We start from the raw sequence: 19827 nt of genomic DNA, 5'->3' as shown, positions 1-19827 counted from the left end.
TCAGCTAAATCGTGCTTCCTTTGTGGGGGTTCATTTTTGAAAATCTGTCCTAAGGAACCTCTTGGCTTGGTTTGATGTACTTCTCCTTCTCCTCCTCCTCTTGGTTTCCTTGACATCAGAGTGTGTGTTCCATACAGGTGAACTCTGTGCACAGGGAGTGTGGCTTGTTTGGAGCCATTGCCAGGGCTAACGTAAGCATCAGGTGCTGCTGGGTGGCCTAGGTGTGACCACTGTCTGGTTAGGGAGGAGAGGGGCACGGTCGAAGGTGATGGCCTGCCTGACTGGAGCTGGCTCTTCGCTGCTCTCCTTCCCCTCCCTGGAGCTAAGCAAACCCACGGCATCAGATGGCACCGCGCCCTCCCACTGTCCGTCTCTCTGAGCCCAGAAGGAAAAATAAAATGCTGATGAAGTAGAAGAAACATACTTTGTTAATTTGATGCTCTTAATATCCCGAATGCCTGCTTTGACCTTTAATAAAAATGACAGCCCCCGAGTGCGAACCAGCTGCCTCACAAACACTGGCGGAGGAGCAGAGAGGAGGTTCTGGGAACCGAGAAGCAAGAGCGAGCAGGAGGATGGGAGCTGCCTGCCCAGGCGAGCGTAAGGAGCAGCTGCTGGTCTGTCGCTCCATGGATTTTCTGAGGCACTTCCCATTCAAGGTCTTAAAGAAAATTTTACATGAGACTTTAAAATTTTTTTTTAAATTTTCTTTTTTTAAACTAGGGGCGCTTGGTTAACTAAGCCACATCCCCAGCCCTGTTTTTGTATTTTGTATTTAGAGACAGGGTGCTGCTGAATTGTTGAGGCTGGCCTTGAGTTCACAGTCCTCCTGTCTCAGCCTCCCAAGTCACTGTACATGAGGACTTTTTAGTTTGCTCTGAGGTCAGGGTCTGTCTCCTTGCTTCATAGGATAGTTATTAGATTAAGGTATTTCCTAAATATTGCTCAAGTGTAGGTATGGAAACCACCTCTTGCACTACTCCAGTATCTTGGTTGCCAGGAAGAGGAACCATCTGTCTCAGCTTAGAAGTTGCCTGGGGAACCCACTTATAGAACCCCCCCAAGAAGGTGTGTCCACCCCTTGCTGAGGTCTGGCTGGCTGCTGGCCCAGAGCAGCCAAGTGTTCTTTACTGATATGATGCTTTGTTGGTCTGACTGCACTTGTCCACCTAATGATGCTTTGGATTTTGCCACTTTGACTATATCTTTTAATTTTTTCCTTCAGCACTAGGGATTGAACCCAGGGGTGCTCTCCCACCGAGCACCCTCCCCAGCCTTCCTTTTCTTATTTTATTTTGCCCTAAATTGCCCAGGCTGGCCTTGAATTTGGGATTCTTCTGCCTCAGCCTCCAGAGTCTCTGGGATTACAGGTGTGCACCACCACGCCCAGTTCCAACTAGATCTTTGAAGTGTGGTTTTGGTTGGCTCGAGGGCCGCAGTTGAACTTTTCCAGGCATGAGACCCTCGCCCCCTCTTTCTACAGAAGTTAGGCTCAGGCTCAGGTGACATTTTGCAGCCCTTTTCCACTCCTTTCCAGAGACTGTGTACTGTCACTTAACTGTAAAATAAAAGGATCCTGAGACAGATGGGGAGGGACTGTGGAAGGAGGCCCCAGCTCCAGGTCATACCCGAGCTCACTGTCCACACGTGTGTGCACGCAGAGCTGTCGCACGTGACAATTGCCGGCCTCCAGGTGTCCCCCAGGGCAGCAGATGGTGTGCCCTGCCATGCCCTGCTCGGCCTAGCCAGAGCGGCAGCTGATACACGCCGAGCACCTTTTGTGACACAGCACCCGGGCAGCCTTCCAGCCCACTGTCAAGGTGAAAAGACACCTGGCATCTCAAGACTTCAGGGCTCTCTGAGTATGGGCTCGAGAGGAAGGAGAGAAAGAGACCGTTTCCTGGTATCCTGAAACCAAAATATTACAGCCTGCCAGGTGGTGGCAGAAATGGCCCTGGGGCCCGTCCCATGATGGTCTGGAGCTGGTCTGGAGCGCTGGATTCAGTGGGACTTTCCTGTTTGTGCTTGGCTGGAAGGATGCTGGCCGGGGGCAGCTGCCTCCAGCTCCACAGCGTAAGCATGAGCAGCCGAGGCAGGTCTGGGGCCAGGGCAGCTGCCTGCCTGCTGTGGGGTAGGTGCAGGGCATAGAACCTCTCTAGAGTGGTGGCCATGACCCTTTCCATACCCCAGGCCGAGCCCTCGGAAGCATCTGCTTGGCTGATGAGTGACTGTCAGTGAGTACGAAGGGAACCTTCCCAGGCAGGCGCTGGACTGATCCTGCCCAGCCGCAGTGGTCTGCTGAGATGTTGGGAAGAAGGGACAATTCTGGCTTTCATGGAAATGGCCTTTGACTTTTAAGTCACCTTCTGAGTCCTGATTTTCCAGCTCCTCAGAGAAGTGGAATTAGATTCGGGAGGAGAGAGGGTGATTGTGGGGTGGCTGGTGCCTCATCAGGGACACAGGCTGCCTCCTAGCCAGCTCTCGAGGCCACTGCCTCACCTTCCTGGAAAGCTTGGCTGACAATTGGTGCATCGGAGGTCTGCTTAATGGACCCACTGAGATGGCCAGTGCCCCTTATTTTCTCTGTAAAATATTCCCCTCCTGTCTTCAGCTCTCTGATGGCGTCTCCTCTGGCATGTCACATACTTGTCCCACTTGGGCTGAGACTTAATCACGTGGTAGCTGCCTGTGCTCCCAAATCTGTATGTGCCAGTTGTATGACTATCATTAAGAGATTTAGTTGTCAGGTACTAAGTGTCTCTGAGTGAAAAATCAAGATGTGTTGTTTCTATAAAAGAAGTGGAATGTTTAGAAAGTTACTTTTAACAAAAAGTTGCCTGGATGAGGCCCTGGTAAAAGCCTGGGGACAGAGGGGCTGGGTGTAGCGCAGTGGTAGAGCATTCGCCGAGCCTGAGACACTGGGTTTGATTCTGACACTACAGGGGGGAAAAAAAAGAAAAGAAAAGAAAAAAGATTGTGGATTAAAGAGGTAAAAATCTAGGATGCTCAGATGGCTTTACAAGAAGCCCAAACTGGAGATCATCGTTGATGCATTTTGGGTGTGATTTATGCAACACAGATGACAAGGGACAGCAGGGCAAACCCTTTTGGTTGAGCTGCTTATTCTCCTGCTAGTGCAGGAGACGTCGAGGAGTGTGCCAAGACTCAGGATTAGCCATAGTGGGAACACCATTGCTAACAGAACTCTGTGGCTTGTAGGCCACTTAGGCTCTGCATGTCACTCAAGCATGTGGCAAGGAGGGAAGAGAGATGGGGATATAGCTTCCAAGAGACCCCTCAGACTCCTGGAGGTCGATGGGAGATAAGGGGTGACTGACCCCAACAAGTAAGTGGTGTGGATGAAACAGATGAGTTTTGGAAGAGATTCCTGGTGTGCTTGGGGCACCTACCCCCATACTTGGTACATTTGGAGTGTGTGGTAGTCATGTATCCAGGAGCCCTACATTTACCCTCTTGGATCCTTTGAACAAAGCCAGCAGTGTCACCTGTGCCATGAGGTACGCCCCTGTGTTTAGCACAGGTACCCATCTGTACCCAGTGAGGGGCAGAGGAGGCGAGAGCTCTCAGGGTAGGTGTGCCGGGCTCCTGATTTGTGTCAGAGGTCACGGATCTTCAGAGAAGTCTTGGGCTGGCTGCTCATTGTTGGCTGATGGTGGTTGGAGGGGCCTTCTTACCCTGTCCCCCTCTCCTCCCTTCTCCTCCCACCCAGGAAGGAGCTCTTCCCAGCTCCACAGGGTCTCTGCCCTTCAGATGCCACCTGGTGTGGGTTCTTGGGCTCCCTTCTGTGGTTACTTGGTTATTTTCTTTATTTTGGACTTGAACATAAGCTGCCTCTAGTTCAATTAATGTGTCCCCAAGGCTGTGGAGGGAGGGAGGGCCTGTTGACTGTGGGGAACGTCAATCTTGTGTCTTTAAATTAATGTTCCTTTAATGGCAAGTGGGATATTTTCTTCATTACGGCAGCACACCATGTCTGTTACCTCTGTGCTCATGAGGCTGGGGGAGGCAGGGAGTCTAATGGCTTGGTGGCTTCTGTGATGAGCATTTGCGGGGAGGCTGCTGTGACAGCTGGGGACAGCGCTCCTGGCTTCCCAGGTCCAGCTCTAGAATCAGCGACTTCTCCCTTTGGAAAGAGGACATGTTCCAGTGCTTCCTAGCAGAAGCACCCAGGGGGACATTAGGAAATGTCTAGAGATGCTTCTGGTTGTCATGATGGATAAGGACGGGGTTTTCCAAGATGCTATGGAACAGCCTGTGGCTCCCAGGACACAGAAGTGATCCTTCTCAACAACAGAGAAAGATCTGGTCCAAATGTCAGCAGAGCTGAGGTCGAGAGGCCCTGCCCTCTCTGTAAATGAGCGTCTACCCAAGGTTCTCCCTGATCCTAATTAGCCTTCCAACAATATCAGCCCTCCGAGGGACAGCTGCGACTCACAGTGACTTATTGTGCCCATGAACTTCCACCAAAGGGGTTCCACGTCTCGCTCCTCCGTCCACTCTCCTCTGCGGCGGCAGCAGCCCGCCCCACAGACCACGTTCCATTGCCCTGCCCACCCTGGAGGCCAGACTGCCACCCACTGGTGTCCTGCCGTGCAGAGGGATGGCAGCCACTGCACAAGATGCCCCGTGGAGGGGCAGGACAGTGCCACTTGACGGACACATGGCAAGTGGAACAGAAGGTTCAGCCACATGGAAACTGGGAGGAAGGAACAGTGACTGTGGCTTTTGCTCTCCTTATTTCCTTCCCGCCCTCCAAAAATACGCATAGAAACAATTTGGATTCTGTTTGCGACCTTAACGTGCTTCTTTGTCCTCAGTCGGGAATGTCCCCAGCTTGTCATAGTGGGAAAGGATATTTTGGTGTCAAGCAGGTCTGGACCTGGCTTTGCTGCGAACCAGTTCTGGGGCCCTTTGCTGGGCGGCAGCCTTTTTCCTTGTTAAATGGGTTGATGTGAAGACGGGGCTCCTCCCTGCACTGGGTTTTTGTTTGTTTGTTTGTTTGTTTGTTTTTCCAGGGATTGTATATAGGGGCACCCCAGCTCTGAGCTCTAGCCCTTATTTATTTTTTATTTGGAGACAGGGTCTTGCTAAGTTGCCCGGGCTGGCTTCCATGTAGCGATTCTTCTGTCTCAGCTTCCTGAGTTGCAGAGGTCCCAGGTGTGTGCCACGTACCCAGCTCTCTGTGTCATTTTATACATATCCCCCCATCCAGTCTGTGAGCCCCTCCAGGACGAAGTCCTTGTCTTCATTACCTTTGAAGTCACTTAGTCCTGGCCACTTGGTAGATAATCATCATGAGCTGCCTTGTGTATTCTGCAAAAGATATATGGAAGTCCTAATTCCTGGAACCCGCGAAGGTGACTGTTGGGACCAGAGGTCTTTGCAGATGTACTCAGGTAGGATGGGGCCATGCAGTTGGGTCTTCAGGCAGGGACACTGGAGTCTTTATAAGAGGAAGGAAATTTAAGACACATACACAGAGCATGCCTGCGTGTACGTCCTGTGGGGACTCAGCACACAGAGGAGGTGGTGTGATCACAAGGCAGATATTAGAGTGGTTGAGCCTCAAGCCAAGGGTTGTCAAAGCCATGGGAAGCAGGAAGGAGTCTCCCCTCCAGGCTTGAGGTGGAGTGAGGCCCAGCTGACACCTCGATTTCAGACTTTGAGCCTCCAGAACTGTGAGGAATGCATTGTGATGATTGTTCCCAGTGTCTGGGGCTCTTTGTTACACAGCTCTAGGAAGCTAATGTAACATTCAGTGGGCACCTGGGGGACTTGTAAGAATCTTTCGTGTGCATGGTGCATAGGGTTGGGCCTCAGCATTCATACTTCCATAGTCCTGTCCTAGGACATTTTTACTTTCTGATTTCTACCAATCTACCAATCTTCCCATTTAGATCATTGTCTGGTCTTATGCTACTTCATTACAAAAGACTTTGTTCATTATGGAAGAAAGTTCTGACAGGTACCACATTAAAAAAAATATTCAGGTGTTGTCCGTAAAGTATGCTGCGTCCCTAAGCAGCTGCATTGGATGGCTGATGGGCACTTCTTTAGCAACAGATGTTTGTTTCAGGGAGGAAGCAGGGAGGATGTTGCTCCCTCCCCTCTTCTCCTTTCTGCTGACAAGAAACAGAACCAAATCAAAATGACCTTAAAAATAAGGAAATGTTGTTCTTGCAAAATAGGGTGCCCAGGCTCAGAGGGAAGGCAGGCTCCGCATGGCCCCTTGGAGAGCTTTCCCGGGACGTGGGTTCTCTTTGTCCAGCCTCATGCTAAGGTCGTAAAGCTGGTGTGCTGCAGGGACAGGCAGCCTGCTTCCTGGCTCACATCCTGTGGGTCTCTTTGATGTGTTTCTCACCATATCTGGGGACTTTCCCCAGCAGCCCCTCCAGCTGCCCTCTCTCCCAACAGGCTGGAATTGGCATCCTCTGGATGGACGGCTGCTGGAGACCCAGGCCTCCCAACAGGCTCCAGATTCACAGCTCTTATTCCTGCTGAGCAGGCAGAACAGTGCACCCCAACAACACTCGGGTCCTAGTCCCCAGGACCTGGGAACACACTCTCTTATAAGTCGCATCTGCAAAGGGACTCTGCAGAGGTGATTCAGCTAAGGATGTTGAGACAGGGAGATGATCCCGTATCATCCCGGTGGGTCCAGTATAATGACAAGACTTCTCATGCTGAGGTGGCCCAAGAATAAGTTAGAGGACAGGTAAGGACCAAAGGAGGGTCAGAAAAGAGGTAAAAAAGAGAGAAGATACCACACCTGTGGACTGAAGATGGAGGAAGGGGCCGTGAGCCAAGGAATGGAGGAAGCCTCTGGAAGCTCATAAGGGCAAGGATCTCCCTGCAGACCCAGAAAGAATACAGTTCTGTCCGTTCCTTGATCTAAGTCGGTTAAGACCCGTCTTGGACTTTTCTGACTTTTAGAACTGTAGGATAATAAATCTGGGTTGCTTTCAGCCACTAAGTTTGTGCTACTTTATTGCACCAACTAAAATACCATCTTTTCTGGAGTTTGATCTTGAATCTATATAGACCATTTCTAAGATTAAGCATTTCCTATTTATTTAGAACCTTTTATGGTGTATATAGTGTAGAAGGTAGACACATATGTAGGGAATAAATAAAAGACAAACCAGTCTCTGGTCCGGCCTCCAGGTAGGCCCAGCCTGGTGATTTGCTCTAAAATGGCGAATATCAGTTCATTCATATCCCAGCGCTGGGTACTGGGAATTCAGAACCATAAAGATCTTGTCCTCCCTCACAAGTGGCCGAGCGCCTCAGCCAGTGATCTGGTTCCATAAATATTCTCACCATCAAGTCGAGCCTCTTCCAGATGCTTTCCCTGTCTTTGTAGCTGTAGCTGGTTTCCTCCCATTCAAACCTGCTGATTGGTGTTTTTTAAGTTCTAGCCAGGGCCGGGAGAGCAGGGCTATTGTTAAGTACTGCACACTGAGACCTATTTTTAGAGTATCCTGTGTTGCTGAGATCATCAGAGTCCAGCTCTGGTCCTGGGTGCACAGGGGTCGTCCTCTGCCCCAGCCCTCATGCCAGTTGGACGGAGACACTGCTGTTGGGATGTTTTCCCTGCGGTTCTTCATTTCCTGTCCTTTGTAGGGTTTCCTGTTCTGCAGAGGCCCAGGGGCAGGGCACATGCACATTGTGTTCAGAATCCACTTGTTACACGCCGCAGCCCAGTTGCTTCTGGGAAGCTGTGGGCTGTCTGAGGGTGAAATAAATCTATGAAAATATCTGGGAAGGTAACTGAAATAATGGGGCAGAGAAATGGGGTGGGGACCTGGGCTTTGAGGTGATCTTTTCCAACCTTCTAATTAAAAATTCTAATTCTAATTCTAATTCTAATTCTCTCTTGAGGGTAAAAAAGGGCAAAGATTATTAACTTCCAGCATTCTCCAAAGCAGCTTAACCAAGATGGAGCTCAGTCCTTGGGGTCCCACAAGATAGTTCTGGGTTCAAGAACCGAAGGACTGGCTGAGAGCTGGCTATAGCAAGCCCTAATGTCCACAATAGTGTGTAGAGGGGTAGGTGTGGTGTTTGTTCTCCACACTGTGCCTTTCCTGTATTCTTTGTCTGTATTAAGCTGAATGGATAAATGCACCAGTTATGGAGATTCAGTCTGGTGGAGTCGCATTTACTGCCATATGACCTAGGACAAGCTGTTTGAAGTGCTTTTCCTGTCTGTAAAATGGGTATAACAACAATACCAGCACAACTAGGCATATAGCAAGGATTATATGAGTTTCCAGGTTCTAAGATCAGTTGCCAGGAAGTCCTAAATACTGGCATACCTTTTTATACCTAACATTTTAAGTGATTATTCTCTAACATTTTAAGTGATTGCGTGCTATTCCATTGTTTGCCTCTGTTCTGCAGTTTATTTAACCAGATCCCTATAATGGGATTGGGTTTCTAGTCTTTTGATGTTGTAAACAACGTTTCGATGACTACTTTCATAGGTAAAGATTTTCTCTCACCCTTAATTATTTCCTCAGGTTAAATTCTACGATTAGAATTGCTGGGTCAAAGAGGGTACATATTTTTTAAGGCATTTTCTTGATAGATGCTACCAAATTTTCCTCCAGGATAGTATTAGTCTACACTCTCACCAGCAATGAATGAGTGTGCCAATTTCCTTCTGTGGCCAGGTTATTAACTTTTAATCAAATGAAGGCCTTGGGAAAAAAAGGAGCTATTTCCTTGGGGATAAAGCAATCCTTATTCTTGCTTATAAACGAGCAATAAAAGCTCTCGAGATCCTGAAGCTACCCAGAAGGTGGGTAGAGCATGTGAGAACAGCGCCCTCTACTGGCTATCTCTGGTGGAGAGGTGTGAACCGTGGTTGATGGTGATACAGAGATGATCACGGTCTCCCCAGCCCGTTGGGTGGCGATGCCAGGAAGTGAAGGGCAACATTTGAAAGACTTCTAGACACTTAAAAAGTCAGCCTCGAGTGACATTTACTTCTTGCTTAGGTTCTTTTATAGCAGTGATTCTCATCAAGGGATGATCTCCCCCCAGGAACACTTGGCACTATCTAGGGACATTTCTAAGAGCCACCAATCTGAGGGAGAACAGGATGGGAAGGCTGCTGCCATCTAACAGTGCCAAGGACAGCTCCGTGGGTAAATTCAGTAGTTGAGGTGTGGAGACCCTGTTGTAGAGGAGGGGAAGAATTGCCCTAGGAAAGCTTCTCTTTTCAGGCTAAAAGGAGATATGGAAATATTTGCATTTAATATGTGTCACTATTATTATTAGTAGTACTGTTTGATTGTAGAAACCTGTTAGTTTTCCAGAATAAAAGGGAAAGCAGGTGGAACTGAAGCACCAAGTTGCCATTTGTAGAAGACAGGGCAGAGCAAAATAGAACCCCTAACGTCACGTGCACTTATAAGAGAGGGACTTTTTTCTATCGTCTCGACTTGGTAGAAACTGACTTAAATTTCTGTGGCTTTCCCTGGAAGGCCTTATCTTGAAAAGGGAGTGCTTTATTTGACTCTTTCCCCCAGTTTCACAAGCACCCGTGTTTTCCTGTCATTTATAATTGCTCCTTCCAGCGAGTGACTGCCATCTGAGATTACAGAGGCTCCCCCCATACCCCAGGAAGTGCTGATTTGAGCATTGTTCCTAAGAAGGGGAAAGGAAAGGAAGAACTTAAAAAATGTTCTTAGGGAAGGGTGTGCCCCAAGGGAAAGTAGGACAGGAGTTTTGGGAAAATCAAACTATGCTGCCCCTACCTTCCATATTTGGCTGGGCTTGAAGACCTTTGCCACTGGAGTGGCCCAAAACACTCAAAAATGTTCTGTGGCTTCATTTTGTGTTAACTTGCTGTTATCTGAATGGCTTGCATTTCTGAACATGTATCTTGAAATAATTAACTGGAGAGGCTCTTAACTGCTCTTAATAATGTTAAGAGGATTATTTGGCCAGAAATGGGGGCACAAAAATCGACTTTTAGCTTTCCCCTAAATGTCAGATGCTGTTTTGATCATCTTATATGGGAAGTATTTGTTTCAACTACAGGTCCCATTCATGAATTGTAAAGTTGATTTCTGAAGCACAATCAGCTTTATAAAAATATATGTGCATCAGATAGAATAGGAAATACCAGAGTATCATACAGACTAACCACAGCCTTAGTTTGGCCTTACACAAGCATGTCACCATGCATACATATGTGTACATATTTGGTTTATATGCACAAACATATGTCTGTGATGAGACATTTGGGGGGCAGTGGCTTAGGTTTTATGATGTAAAATCTGGCTTTCTTAAAGTTCCTACAAAGATCTCAGGGATTCCTGCTTGTAAGCAGTCTCTCAGTTTTATCTGTTAATTTTTCAGGTGGTACCAGGGAGATCGGCTCAGCTCTCACCAGGATGTGCATGAGGCACAGAAGCATCGAGGCCAAGCTGAGGCAGTTTTCCAGGTGAGCAGCATGTTTTACCTCAATCCATAATGTCCTTGCTGATCTCAGGGGAAGGAGGCAGTGATGTGTACAGTATCACCCCTTTCGCAGCATGGTCTCCCTACAGCATTTAAGGCCCCACAACCTTGCCTTCCCCCAGTCCTGCTCATTCGTTGAATAAGCATTGTTGGGTGCTGGTCTAGGTACTCCAGATGCAGCTGAGAGCCATGGGCCAGGTCCCTGCCCTAGGGACCTGCAGTTCCCTTCAGATCATCTCTGGACTCCTCTGTCAGTTGAGGGTCCTAGAGAAATGGCAGGGGCTGACACAGGGATCTGGAGTCACCAATATTCAAATGAAAATGGACATGATCCCCCAAGGAGATCAGCCAATTCAGCAGCATCTCACAGTTCTGTTTGGGAGAATAAAAGAAGGACATCTGGAGATATCTTCCCTTCTTGATGATCTAGAAGCCAGCAGTACAGACCTACAGTTTTCTGGGTCTCTTTCTCCAGGCTGTGCACAATTAGTGTACATCATGATTTATAATCCTGAATGCACATCAGAACCGTTAGGTCTTTTAAAACAAAGTAATGCTTGGTCCCCACCCTCAAGGTTTTTACAAAGGGCCACTGGAGACCCAGGTGTCTTTGCTTTTGGGTGGTTCTTGATGTGCAGTCAGAGGGGAGATGCCCGTGTTCTGCAACCTGGCTTGTTAACCTGATTGCTGGAACACAGCTGGGGAAGTGAGAAGAGGGGTCAGTCCAGCCACTGACATGTATGTAGCCTCTCAATAGTCATTAGAAAGCAAGCATCCGGGCTGTTCCCAAGCTGTGGAGTTCTGAGTGAATGTCAGCTCACTAGGCAGCCTTTGCTTGCTTCAAGGAATTGTGATTTAGATTTGTTTTGACAACCAAATGTAAGTCTTGACAACAGAATGTATCTATTTAATTTCTCCTTTTTTTCTCTCTGGATAAAAGTGCTTTAATTGATTGTCTGATAAACCCACTGCAAGAACAGATGGAAGAATGGAAGAAAGTGGCCAATCAGCTGGACAAAGACCATGCAAAAGGTACAGGGGGAGAGGTCTGACGCCTCGTAGCGCAGTGCAAAGAGCTGTGGATGTTGCCAGCAGCTGACTGGTGACAGGGCTGGGCCCCTCTGTCCCTGCTTCTCCTGTGTCAGGAGACGAGCAGTCCAAAGTGATCCCATTGTGAGATATTTCCTGGCGTGCAGTATCACTCCACTGATAGCCTGAACTCTTGGTGGCAGTGCCATCCGCTGAATTAAAATGAATTATAATGGCAGGCTTCAGTGCCAAACATTCATACTTAAGGCATTTCAGAACATTTTGAAAGCCAAGACTCCAATGATCAAAGCTTACCTTGGGTCACCTGCTCAGAGCTGGGCCTTCCCTGTACTGTCTTCGCTAACTGGTTTAGTTAATCACTGGGGACCTTGAAAGCAGGAGAAGGAGCAAGGTGTAATCTGCAGAGGAAGTAGCGCTGCTACTCTTCCAAGCGAGTGAGTGTTTTGTGTTCCTTTTGCACAAAGACTGTTTGATAATAAGGCCTCATCCCGTGTTGGGGTCATTCTGATGTTCTGTGAGTGCTGAGTGTTGTGGGGTCTGCAGAAAGACGGGCATGGAATCTACTAGGACAGGAACAGATCAGCCCTGTACAAGGCAAAGTGGGCCCTAGTGAAGACCCAGCCAGTGCTCTGGGAACACAGATGGACCACTCTTGGTGGCTCTTTGCAGCCATGGGGATGGTTTATTTCACTTGTTTTGGGCTATGAAATGGACCTTCTTCCACATCCTCAGAGCTGTCAGTAACCACCAGGAAGTTGTACATTCACTCCAATCCATCAGTCACGCGCCTAGAGCTGCCGTGTCCATACCGTGTCCCATGTCTCTTTGCACTCACCGGGACCACAAAAACAATAAATAGATCTGTATGTCCTATAAAATATGTTAATCACAGCTGATGGGCTCTTGTGGTTCCTGTTTTCACTGTTATTGAAAACCAGTCTTTTAAAGAACTTTAGCCAGTCATTTTGATAAAAGAAGGGACTGGAGAAGGCTTGTGTTGTTGAGATTTCCTAAGTGTGGGTACAGTAGCCAGATATTTAACAATCATATAAAAAGTTAATATAAAATCCTTGACCCTTCCACCCCAACATTTTTAAAAGTTTTGATTCACCTTTAATAGAGAAAATAGCATCTCATATTTCTCTTAAAAGTTATCATTAAAAAAAAAATTCCTTCTTTAAGATCTACCCCCAGTGGCACTTCCTATCTGGGACTAGCTCTTGTGTTTGATACAATCACTTGAAGTTAGGGAGACCAACAACTTGGAAGGATTTACTGTCCTTCAAATACGTGTATTAACTAAGGCATGGTTGCTTTCTCTTAGGTTCCCTGGATGTGTCTCTTTACCTCCATTAGATTAAAAAAAGAAAAAGAACGAAAGAAACAAACAAACAAACATCGGAAAGGTTTTGTTTTTTTTTTTTAAGACAAGGAAAAAGTTGATGGTTTCCATTTGACCTTCCCACCTTTGTCCAGGCTACCTCTTTATTCAGTGTGCACATTTGGTAGTCCTGCAAAGCTGATTTGATAGCAAAAACTTCAAAATTGGATGTGGAAAGCTTCTGTGAGGGCGGTTTTGCTGAGCCCGCGGGGAGAAGGCAGCAGGACTCATGGAGCTCTGCTTCATCTCTCATCCAGGACAACCAAGGTCCCTTGATTTTAACTGAATATTCCCCCGCCCCCATCCCAGCTAGAGACAGAGAAATGCTTCCCCGTTTTTCCTGAGGGATTCACATCCCGAGGCTGATACAGAGCCTGGGCCTGACTGAATTTAGACCATTGCCAGGCTCTGCACCCCTGCTAGCTGGCCTCTGTCTGGACCAGTGTTGGGGGGCCAGGTCCCAACCCCCAGGCTGGTGGCAGAGCAGTTGTTCACCTTTTCAGCTCAGCTTTCACTGAGAGGACGAACCTGGTAGCAGCACCTGTCACTCCCTCTGCACTTGATGCCTCAGGGTGGGCAGAGGAGACCAAGTCACTGCTGCTTCCCTCGGGGAAGAGAAGAACCGAGGGCAGGGTCCAGGATGGGACGGGGAGAGAGCAGGGTGCTGCAGAAGCTGAAGGTGGCCAGCCACGAGTTTGGTGGAGGAATTAGACATCGAGGTGCTGTTTTGAGAGGAATCCTAATGGACAGACATGGTGACCTCTCCAGCCCAGTGAGCAAGCTCTGCAGAGAGGTGGGGAAGACGGCGCAGCGTCAGAGCAGAGCAGGAACCTGCCCAGGCTGCCGGGCCAAGGCGGGGGGGGGGGGGGGCAGCTGCAGTGCTGAGAGCAGGACCAAGGAGAGGGACAGGGACCCAGCTGGGCTTTAGGAGAGCTGTTCTGGCCATGGTTTGTTTATTCCTTCCACAAATGTGTCTCCGTACGCTTTGTGCCTTGGGAAAGTAAATAAGATTAAAAATCTTTCCTGACCCTCGAGCAGAGAAATTGTGAATTTTTTAATTAAAATGGACCTAAATGATGTCTGTCCTCAAAGCTGGCACCATAGGGCAAGACCGCATGCGTTTTGTGGTGGTCACTTTTGCTTTTGCAGTCCTGGGGACTGAACCCAGGCAGACGCTCTTCACTGAGGTGCATCCCAGCCCCATTTCTTGGTTTCTCATGTTAATAACCTCTCTGTGGTAAAATGTCAGCGTGGAATTTTCCTCATAATGTATTTCCACAAAGCTGTTTACTGCATGTCAGAGTTTATGTGCTCTGTGAGGAAGGCAATGGCTGTTCCTAAAATACTTTCTGTGGAACAAAGTAGTAAAATTATTGAATATTCTTTTTTCTCTTAGAATACAAAAAGGCTCGCCAAGAGATAAAAAAGAAGTCCTCAGATACACTGAAACTGCAGAAGAAAGCAAAAAAAGGTAACTCCGAAAATTGTGTCATTGATGTTGTCATTTTGAGAAAACATGAACAGGTGCTGGATTGGTCTTCAAAGCAGGTGTTCTGTTCGTAGACTTAATGTCTGATGGTCCTGGAGAACCCAGAGTGGCAAGTAGGACCTATCCAAGTTAGAGCTCTCTAAGTGCAGACTGCGTATGAGTTGGAAGCCCCTGCCAAACCGGACTTGCCTTGTTCCTTCCCCTATGTTTGTCTTCAAAATCTGATGGTTTCCATGCCTACTGTGCTTTGTAATGAAAGCTACAAATTTCTTGGAAGCCTTGGGAGAATGCAAAGAAAGATTTATACAAATGTTCTATAGTAATTATTACAGAAATTATGTCATTTTCTCCTCCGTCTTTCACAGCCTATAATCTCCGAAACCCTCTATTAATTCTTGGGAGAGTGTTGGGGATGGCGGTAGCAGGGGCCAGAGTCACTGCTGCTTTGGGGATTTTCCCAGGTGTTCATGAGGGAGGAGCTTGGTCACTCACCAGTAAGGGGAACTAGGTGGTGCAGGGTCCCCTCCCTCTGCTTCCTTGTTTAACATCACTCTCAAACCAGTGGAGGGTCACATCCATGACCTTTGCTCCCCAGAGCAGAAAAATCGAGTTAAATCCACTTTGCAAGCATTCATGTTAAAAAGGCCTAGAATGTAGGAACTTTCTCAGGAGGTGGAGAAGGGGATATTCCTTCCAGACTGTTCTTCTTGGTACCAAGTTTTTGAATCTGCTGCATCCTGACTGATAAAATGGTATTCTTCCTTCACGCTGCTCTGTGGGTGGTATATAGTATTAATTTGTGATACCAACCTTTATAGGTAGTGATCCCCCAAACCCAATTTTCTCTTTCCTAAACTACCAGGTCTCATTTAGATTTAAAAGAAAATGCATTTGGGATACAGAATGGTGGAAGGTGTTGGGTCAGGGGAGGTGATGTCTAGAAGAAGGATTTAAGCTTTGACATTAAGAAAAAAAATCCCTTTCTTCTCTCAAGTCTTACAAAAGCCATAAGCCTGTTTCAGAATTAAATCAGATGGATTTTCACCCACAGTCAGATTTCCAGTCCCCTTCAGATCCAGCGGTTTCTTTGGGATGTGTTTTTCTGGTTTGGAGTGTCTCAGATTTACATTCCATCTAATGAGGGCCCCTGGGAGCTCGTGTTGGACGAGTAATAGGGTTTGTGGCCAGTAACACCTTAGTGGGTCTAAAGGTGAATGTTGGTAAACAAAATTGCTACCAAATCTCATCAGCTCTGAGTCCCTGTGCAGAGCGGGCTGGTTCATCTCGTTGACATCTTGGCACTTTAGAGATAGAAGGGATTAATGGGCTCAGAGAGAAGGGCCAGGAGAGATGCGTAGGCTTAGAAAGGTCTCGGCATTTGGTGAAAAGTTTGAGGTAAGAAAGAGAGGCTGTTTTCCCTTAGCTTCCCGGAGTTCTCTTTTCAGAGGCCTTAAGTTCTGGCTGCAGAAATAATCCTTTTATCTAAGTTCTGCATGAAAGCAAAAGGGTCCCTTCCTGCCACTCAGAGTTACTGGAATTGTCCAATTAGCAGAATGTGGACCTCTGGGTGAAGTCTGATAGGTCGCTTACTGTGCAACATAAAAGGAAGTTTCTGGCAATTAGGCGTGCCTAGCCCTGGCTCAGGCTGCCTGGAGGATAACAAGATGCCCATTGGAGCTAGACGGGGCGCTGGACTGTGCATAACATGAAATGTGTCTGGCTCTGGGACTTGGGAATGATTGGCCTTGAGTTGAGAGGTTTCCTGGGGGCACTTGGGTCTGAGGCTGAGGGAATGCAGCCTGTGATCAGGGGCTTCTGGAGCAACTGTCTTTTTGGCCATCTCAGGCACCACTCCTGTCTACAAAATCAGTCACATCTGTAGCTTTCAAGGTTCTGGATGATTTTCTGGTTACTTCAAGGGACAATCAGAAGACGATCTTTTATTTATTTATTTATTTTTAATTTAGAATTTTATTTTGAGACAGAGTCTTGCTCTGTGTTGTTGCCCAGGTTGGTCTTGAACTTAGCGATTCTTCTGTCTCAGCCTCCCAAGTAGCTTGGGATTACAGGCCCAGATCCTATTTCTTTTCTTTATAAATTTATTTTTTCCTAAAATATGTAAGTACATTTTGGGGCCAGGTGCTCATCTTTGCATATGTCTGGAAGTGAACGTAGCCTTCCAGAATGCACCAGAGGTATTATTCTGACCACACTCTTGTGGTGTGTTCTCCTAGCAGGCATGTGACCCATGATTGGAATGAAACACCACAACTTAAAGGACCAGAAGAAATCTGAAGGCTTTTGATTATTTTGGGGTTGGTTAGCTGAAGTTTTCCTTTGTGCTAGAAAACCTCTTGAATTTATCTGGTTCATTTCCATCAAGGGCCAGTTTCCTGCAATCTGTGTGTGTGTGTGTGTGTGTGTGTGTGTGTGTGTGTGTGTGTGCTAGATATTGAACCCAGGTGTGCTCTACTACTGAGCCACATCCCCAGCCCTTTTTATTTTTTATTTTGAGACAGGGTCTCACTAAGTGGCTTGGGACCTTGCTAAATTGCTAAGGCTGGCCTTGAACTTTAAATCCTCCTGCCTCAGCCTCTTGAGCTGCTGGGATTACAAGCAGCCCTGATTCCTGAACTCTTAGATTATAAAATGTTAGCATGTTAGGATGGAATGAAGACTTTGGATACATTTTTTTTTTGTTTGCTTGTCCTAACAGAACTGAATCTAACTTATAGACAAATAATCACTTTCTTTTTAATATGTTTTCAGGAATCTATAAAGCAGGGTTTTTGTTTTGTTTTGATTTTTTAAAAAAATATTTATTTTTTAGTTTGTCAGTGGACCTTTACTTTTATTTATTGATAGGCGGTACTGAGAATTGAACCCAGTGTCTCACACATGCTAGGTAAACGCTCTACTACTGAGCCAGAACCCCAGCCCGTTGTTTAGATTTTTTACTATACCTTTTTCAAAAACTATGATCTTTGATCTAGAAATTCTTCTGACTCTCCTTTGGAAAATTTCTCATGCCTTTGTGCACGTCAGCCTGGTTTCAGCACCACCCTTGACTCTAGTAAACACATCATACAGGGTGGGATTTTTATGAACAGCTCCTTTACTCTTCTTACTCTACAAAAATCACCTTTTATCACATTCTTTGACTCTTTTTGTTAACTGTAGAGGGTGGTAGTTTGTAATACAAAGGCATTTAAATATTTCCATTAAAAAAACTTTTAAGTGGTTTGTCTTTCGTTAGGTTTATTCTGAAATCATTTTATTTTATTTATTTTTTGGTACTGGGGATTGAACTCAGGGGCTCTCAACCACTGAACCGCATCCCCAGCCTTATTTTGTATTTTATTTAGAGACAGGATCTCACTGAGTTGCTTAGCACCTCCCCATTGCTGAGACTTGCTTTGAACTCTATCCTCCTGCCTCAGCCTCCCGAGCCTCTGGGATTATAGGTGTGGGCCACCACTTGGCCCCAAATCACTTGAAAGTGACTTGAGGCATGCTCCAGCTGCAGCAACGTGCCTGACTTTCTTGAAGGCCAGCCAGTGTGACCTCTAATAGTGGTATAGGGACAGTGGCATGCCACCTCCGGAGATTCTGCTATGGTGCACAGACAGGGTTGGGGGCACAGGGCAGAGCCAGCCTTGTCAACAGGTAAGGGGACAAAGCAACAGGAAGTTGCAGAAACTGTATGGAGCTTCCCAGTCAGCCCTAGGCCCTAAGTGGTGCCACTCCATCCCTCTTGTATCAGCTCATTGCCTTTGGGGTCCTGGAGTAAGAGAGGATCAGAACTGGGAGGTACTTGAAGTTGCTTACCTACTTTTGCCACCTCCATTTATGAAGTCAGTAGCCTTATTTCTCATTTAACTCACTCCCAAATTATTAATTTAAATTTAGGATTGGGCTGGGGATGTAGCTCAGTGGTAGAGCACTGGCCTAGCATCCACAGGCCCTGGTTTGATCCCCAGCAACAACAGCAAACAAGAACAAAAGTGAAATTAATTACAGTCAATCCTTCTGTCTTGATTGATAAACACTGAAAGTCTATCAGGGACTTTCTTTGAGAGGGAGAACTGGAATGAATATATGTTCACTTTAAATAGCTGAATCCATCATTTTCCACCAGAGCCTGCAAAGCCAATGCTATAATGTAATAAGTAGACTCCGAGTTCCACACCAGCATAGTATGTGCCATTATATTGTATCCCATTAAGTTCTAAGTTTTCAATTCTGCAAATATTTCAATGAAATCGACACAGGTGCATTAAAGTAGGCTGAAAATCATAATCTAGAGCTTATATATATATATATTATTATACTAATATTATGATATTATATTAATAATGTAATATATTTATATTCTTTTTAATACTGTATTTAAGTTTTTATAGGTATTCCAGTTCTGGGACAGTGGGACACAGTAGATTAAAGTTTTAGTTTTTTAACTTTTTAAAATTTTTATCCCATTTTAAACTTTATTTCTTGGTAGTCCCTAGATATTTTTTGAAGTTATGATAAATTACACTTGGAAGGTTTTCTTGCTAAGGCTTCTGAATTAGCCTCTTCTGGGTATATATTCTTCATTTCTCTTTACAAAATCCTTAGTCCCAGTGGTGACAGTTACTGACTGGGAAGACTGGCGTTCAGGTGAGAAGGGAAGGGAGCTGACCAGGCAGGAAAGGGGAAGTAGGATGTGCCCCTCTTGGTGGGTGAGGTTTGACCACACGACATGAAGCGGGGCGGCCCACACGTGAGCAGAAGGTAAGACAGCTGCTGTCCGAATACCAGTTTGACTCTATTGTTTTCCTTTTTGTGTCAATTGTGTATCCTGCCCTTTCTCACCGTGTGCCCCCTGCCAGTGGACGCTCTGGGTAAGTCTCATCCTCAATCTCTGGTGGCTGGTCACGGCGTGGTCCTTGCTGTGGGCTTTCCGTGGTTGATCAGACCTATGCTAGTTGCCTCAATTTTCCTGCCAGCTCAGAACAATCACTTGTGCCTCTTTAATTTCCCATAACTTGAAGAAAATTGTGTGTGCGTGTGTCTTAATCATTTTCTTTCTTGGATGTTTGGCCATTAAAGGTGTTAGGCTGTTGCATCTGCATAGTTCAGTAATAGACTCATGGAAAAAAGAAATACCGAGTGATTTACACCCTCCTTCCCACAGGACACCAATGTATTTATACATGCATACGTGTCTGCACTTGGCTGTTTATGTATGTATGTATGTGGCCCACAATAAAATATGAAGAGCTGCACCAAATAACTCCTCAAAATTATTACTGAATCACATTTGATTAGATGAAGCTTCAAGATACCTGTCTTTGTCCACCCAGGACCATAGCATTCTTTTGAAAATCAAGAATTCATTTTAAAAAACCAGAAGTATTTCTTATTTCAGCAGAGT

The 19827-nt window shown here is 46.4% G+C and overlaps 1 protein-coding gene across 7 annotated transcripts in view; it reads left to right on the top strand.

Moving 5' to 3' along the window:
* Positions 1-19827, top strand: part of MTSS1 (MTSS I-BAR domain containing 1) — a 152450-nt gene that overhangs the window by 105570 nt on the left and 27053 nt on the right. For all 7 annotated transcript variants that reach the window (XM_081265885.1, XM_081265883.1, XM_081265884.1 and 4 more), the window contains 3 exons: positions 10390-10474; positions 11432-11523; positions 14319-14393. In XM_081265885.1, the coding sequence (XP_081122011.1) occupies positions 10390-10474; positions 11432-11523; positions 14319-14393 (252 nt within the window). The remainder of the gene's footprint in view (positions 1-10389; positions 10475-11431; positions 11524-14318; positions 14394-19827) is intronic.

This window comes from Spermophilus citellus, assembly GCF_964194105.1.
Source record: "Spermophilus citellus genome assembly, chromosome: 14".
NCBI lineage: Eukaryota > Metazoa > Chordata > Mammalia > Rodentia > Sciuridae > Spermophilus > Spermophilus citellus.
The sequence above is the reverse complement of the archived record's forward strand: the minus strand, read 5'-3'. Positions and strand labels throughout refer to the sequence as shown.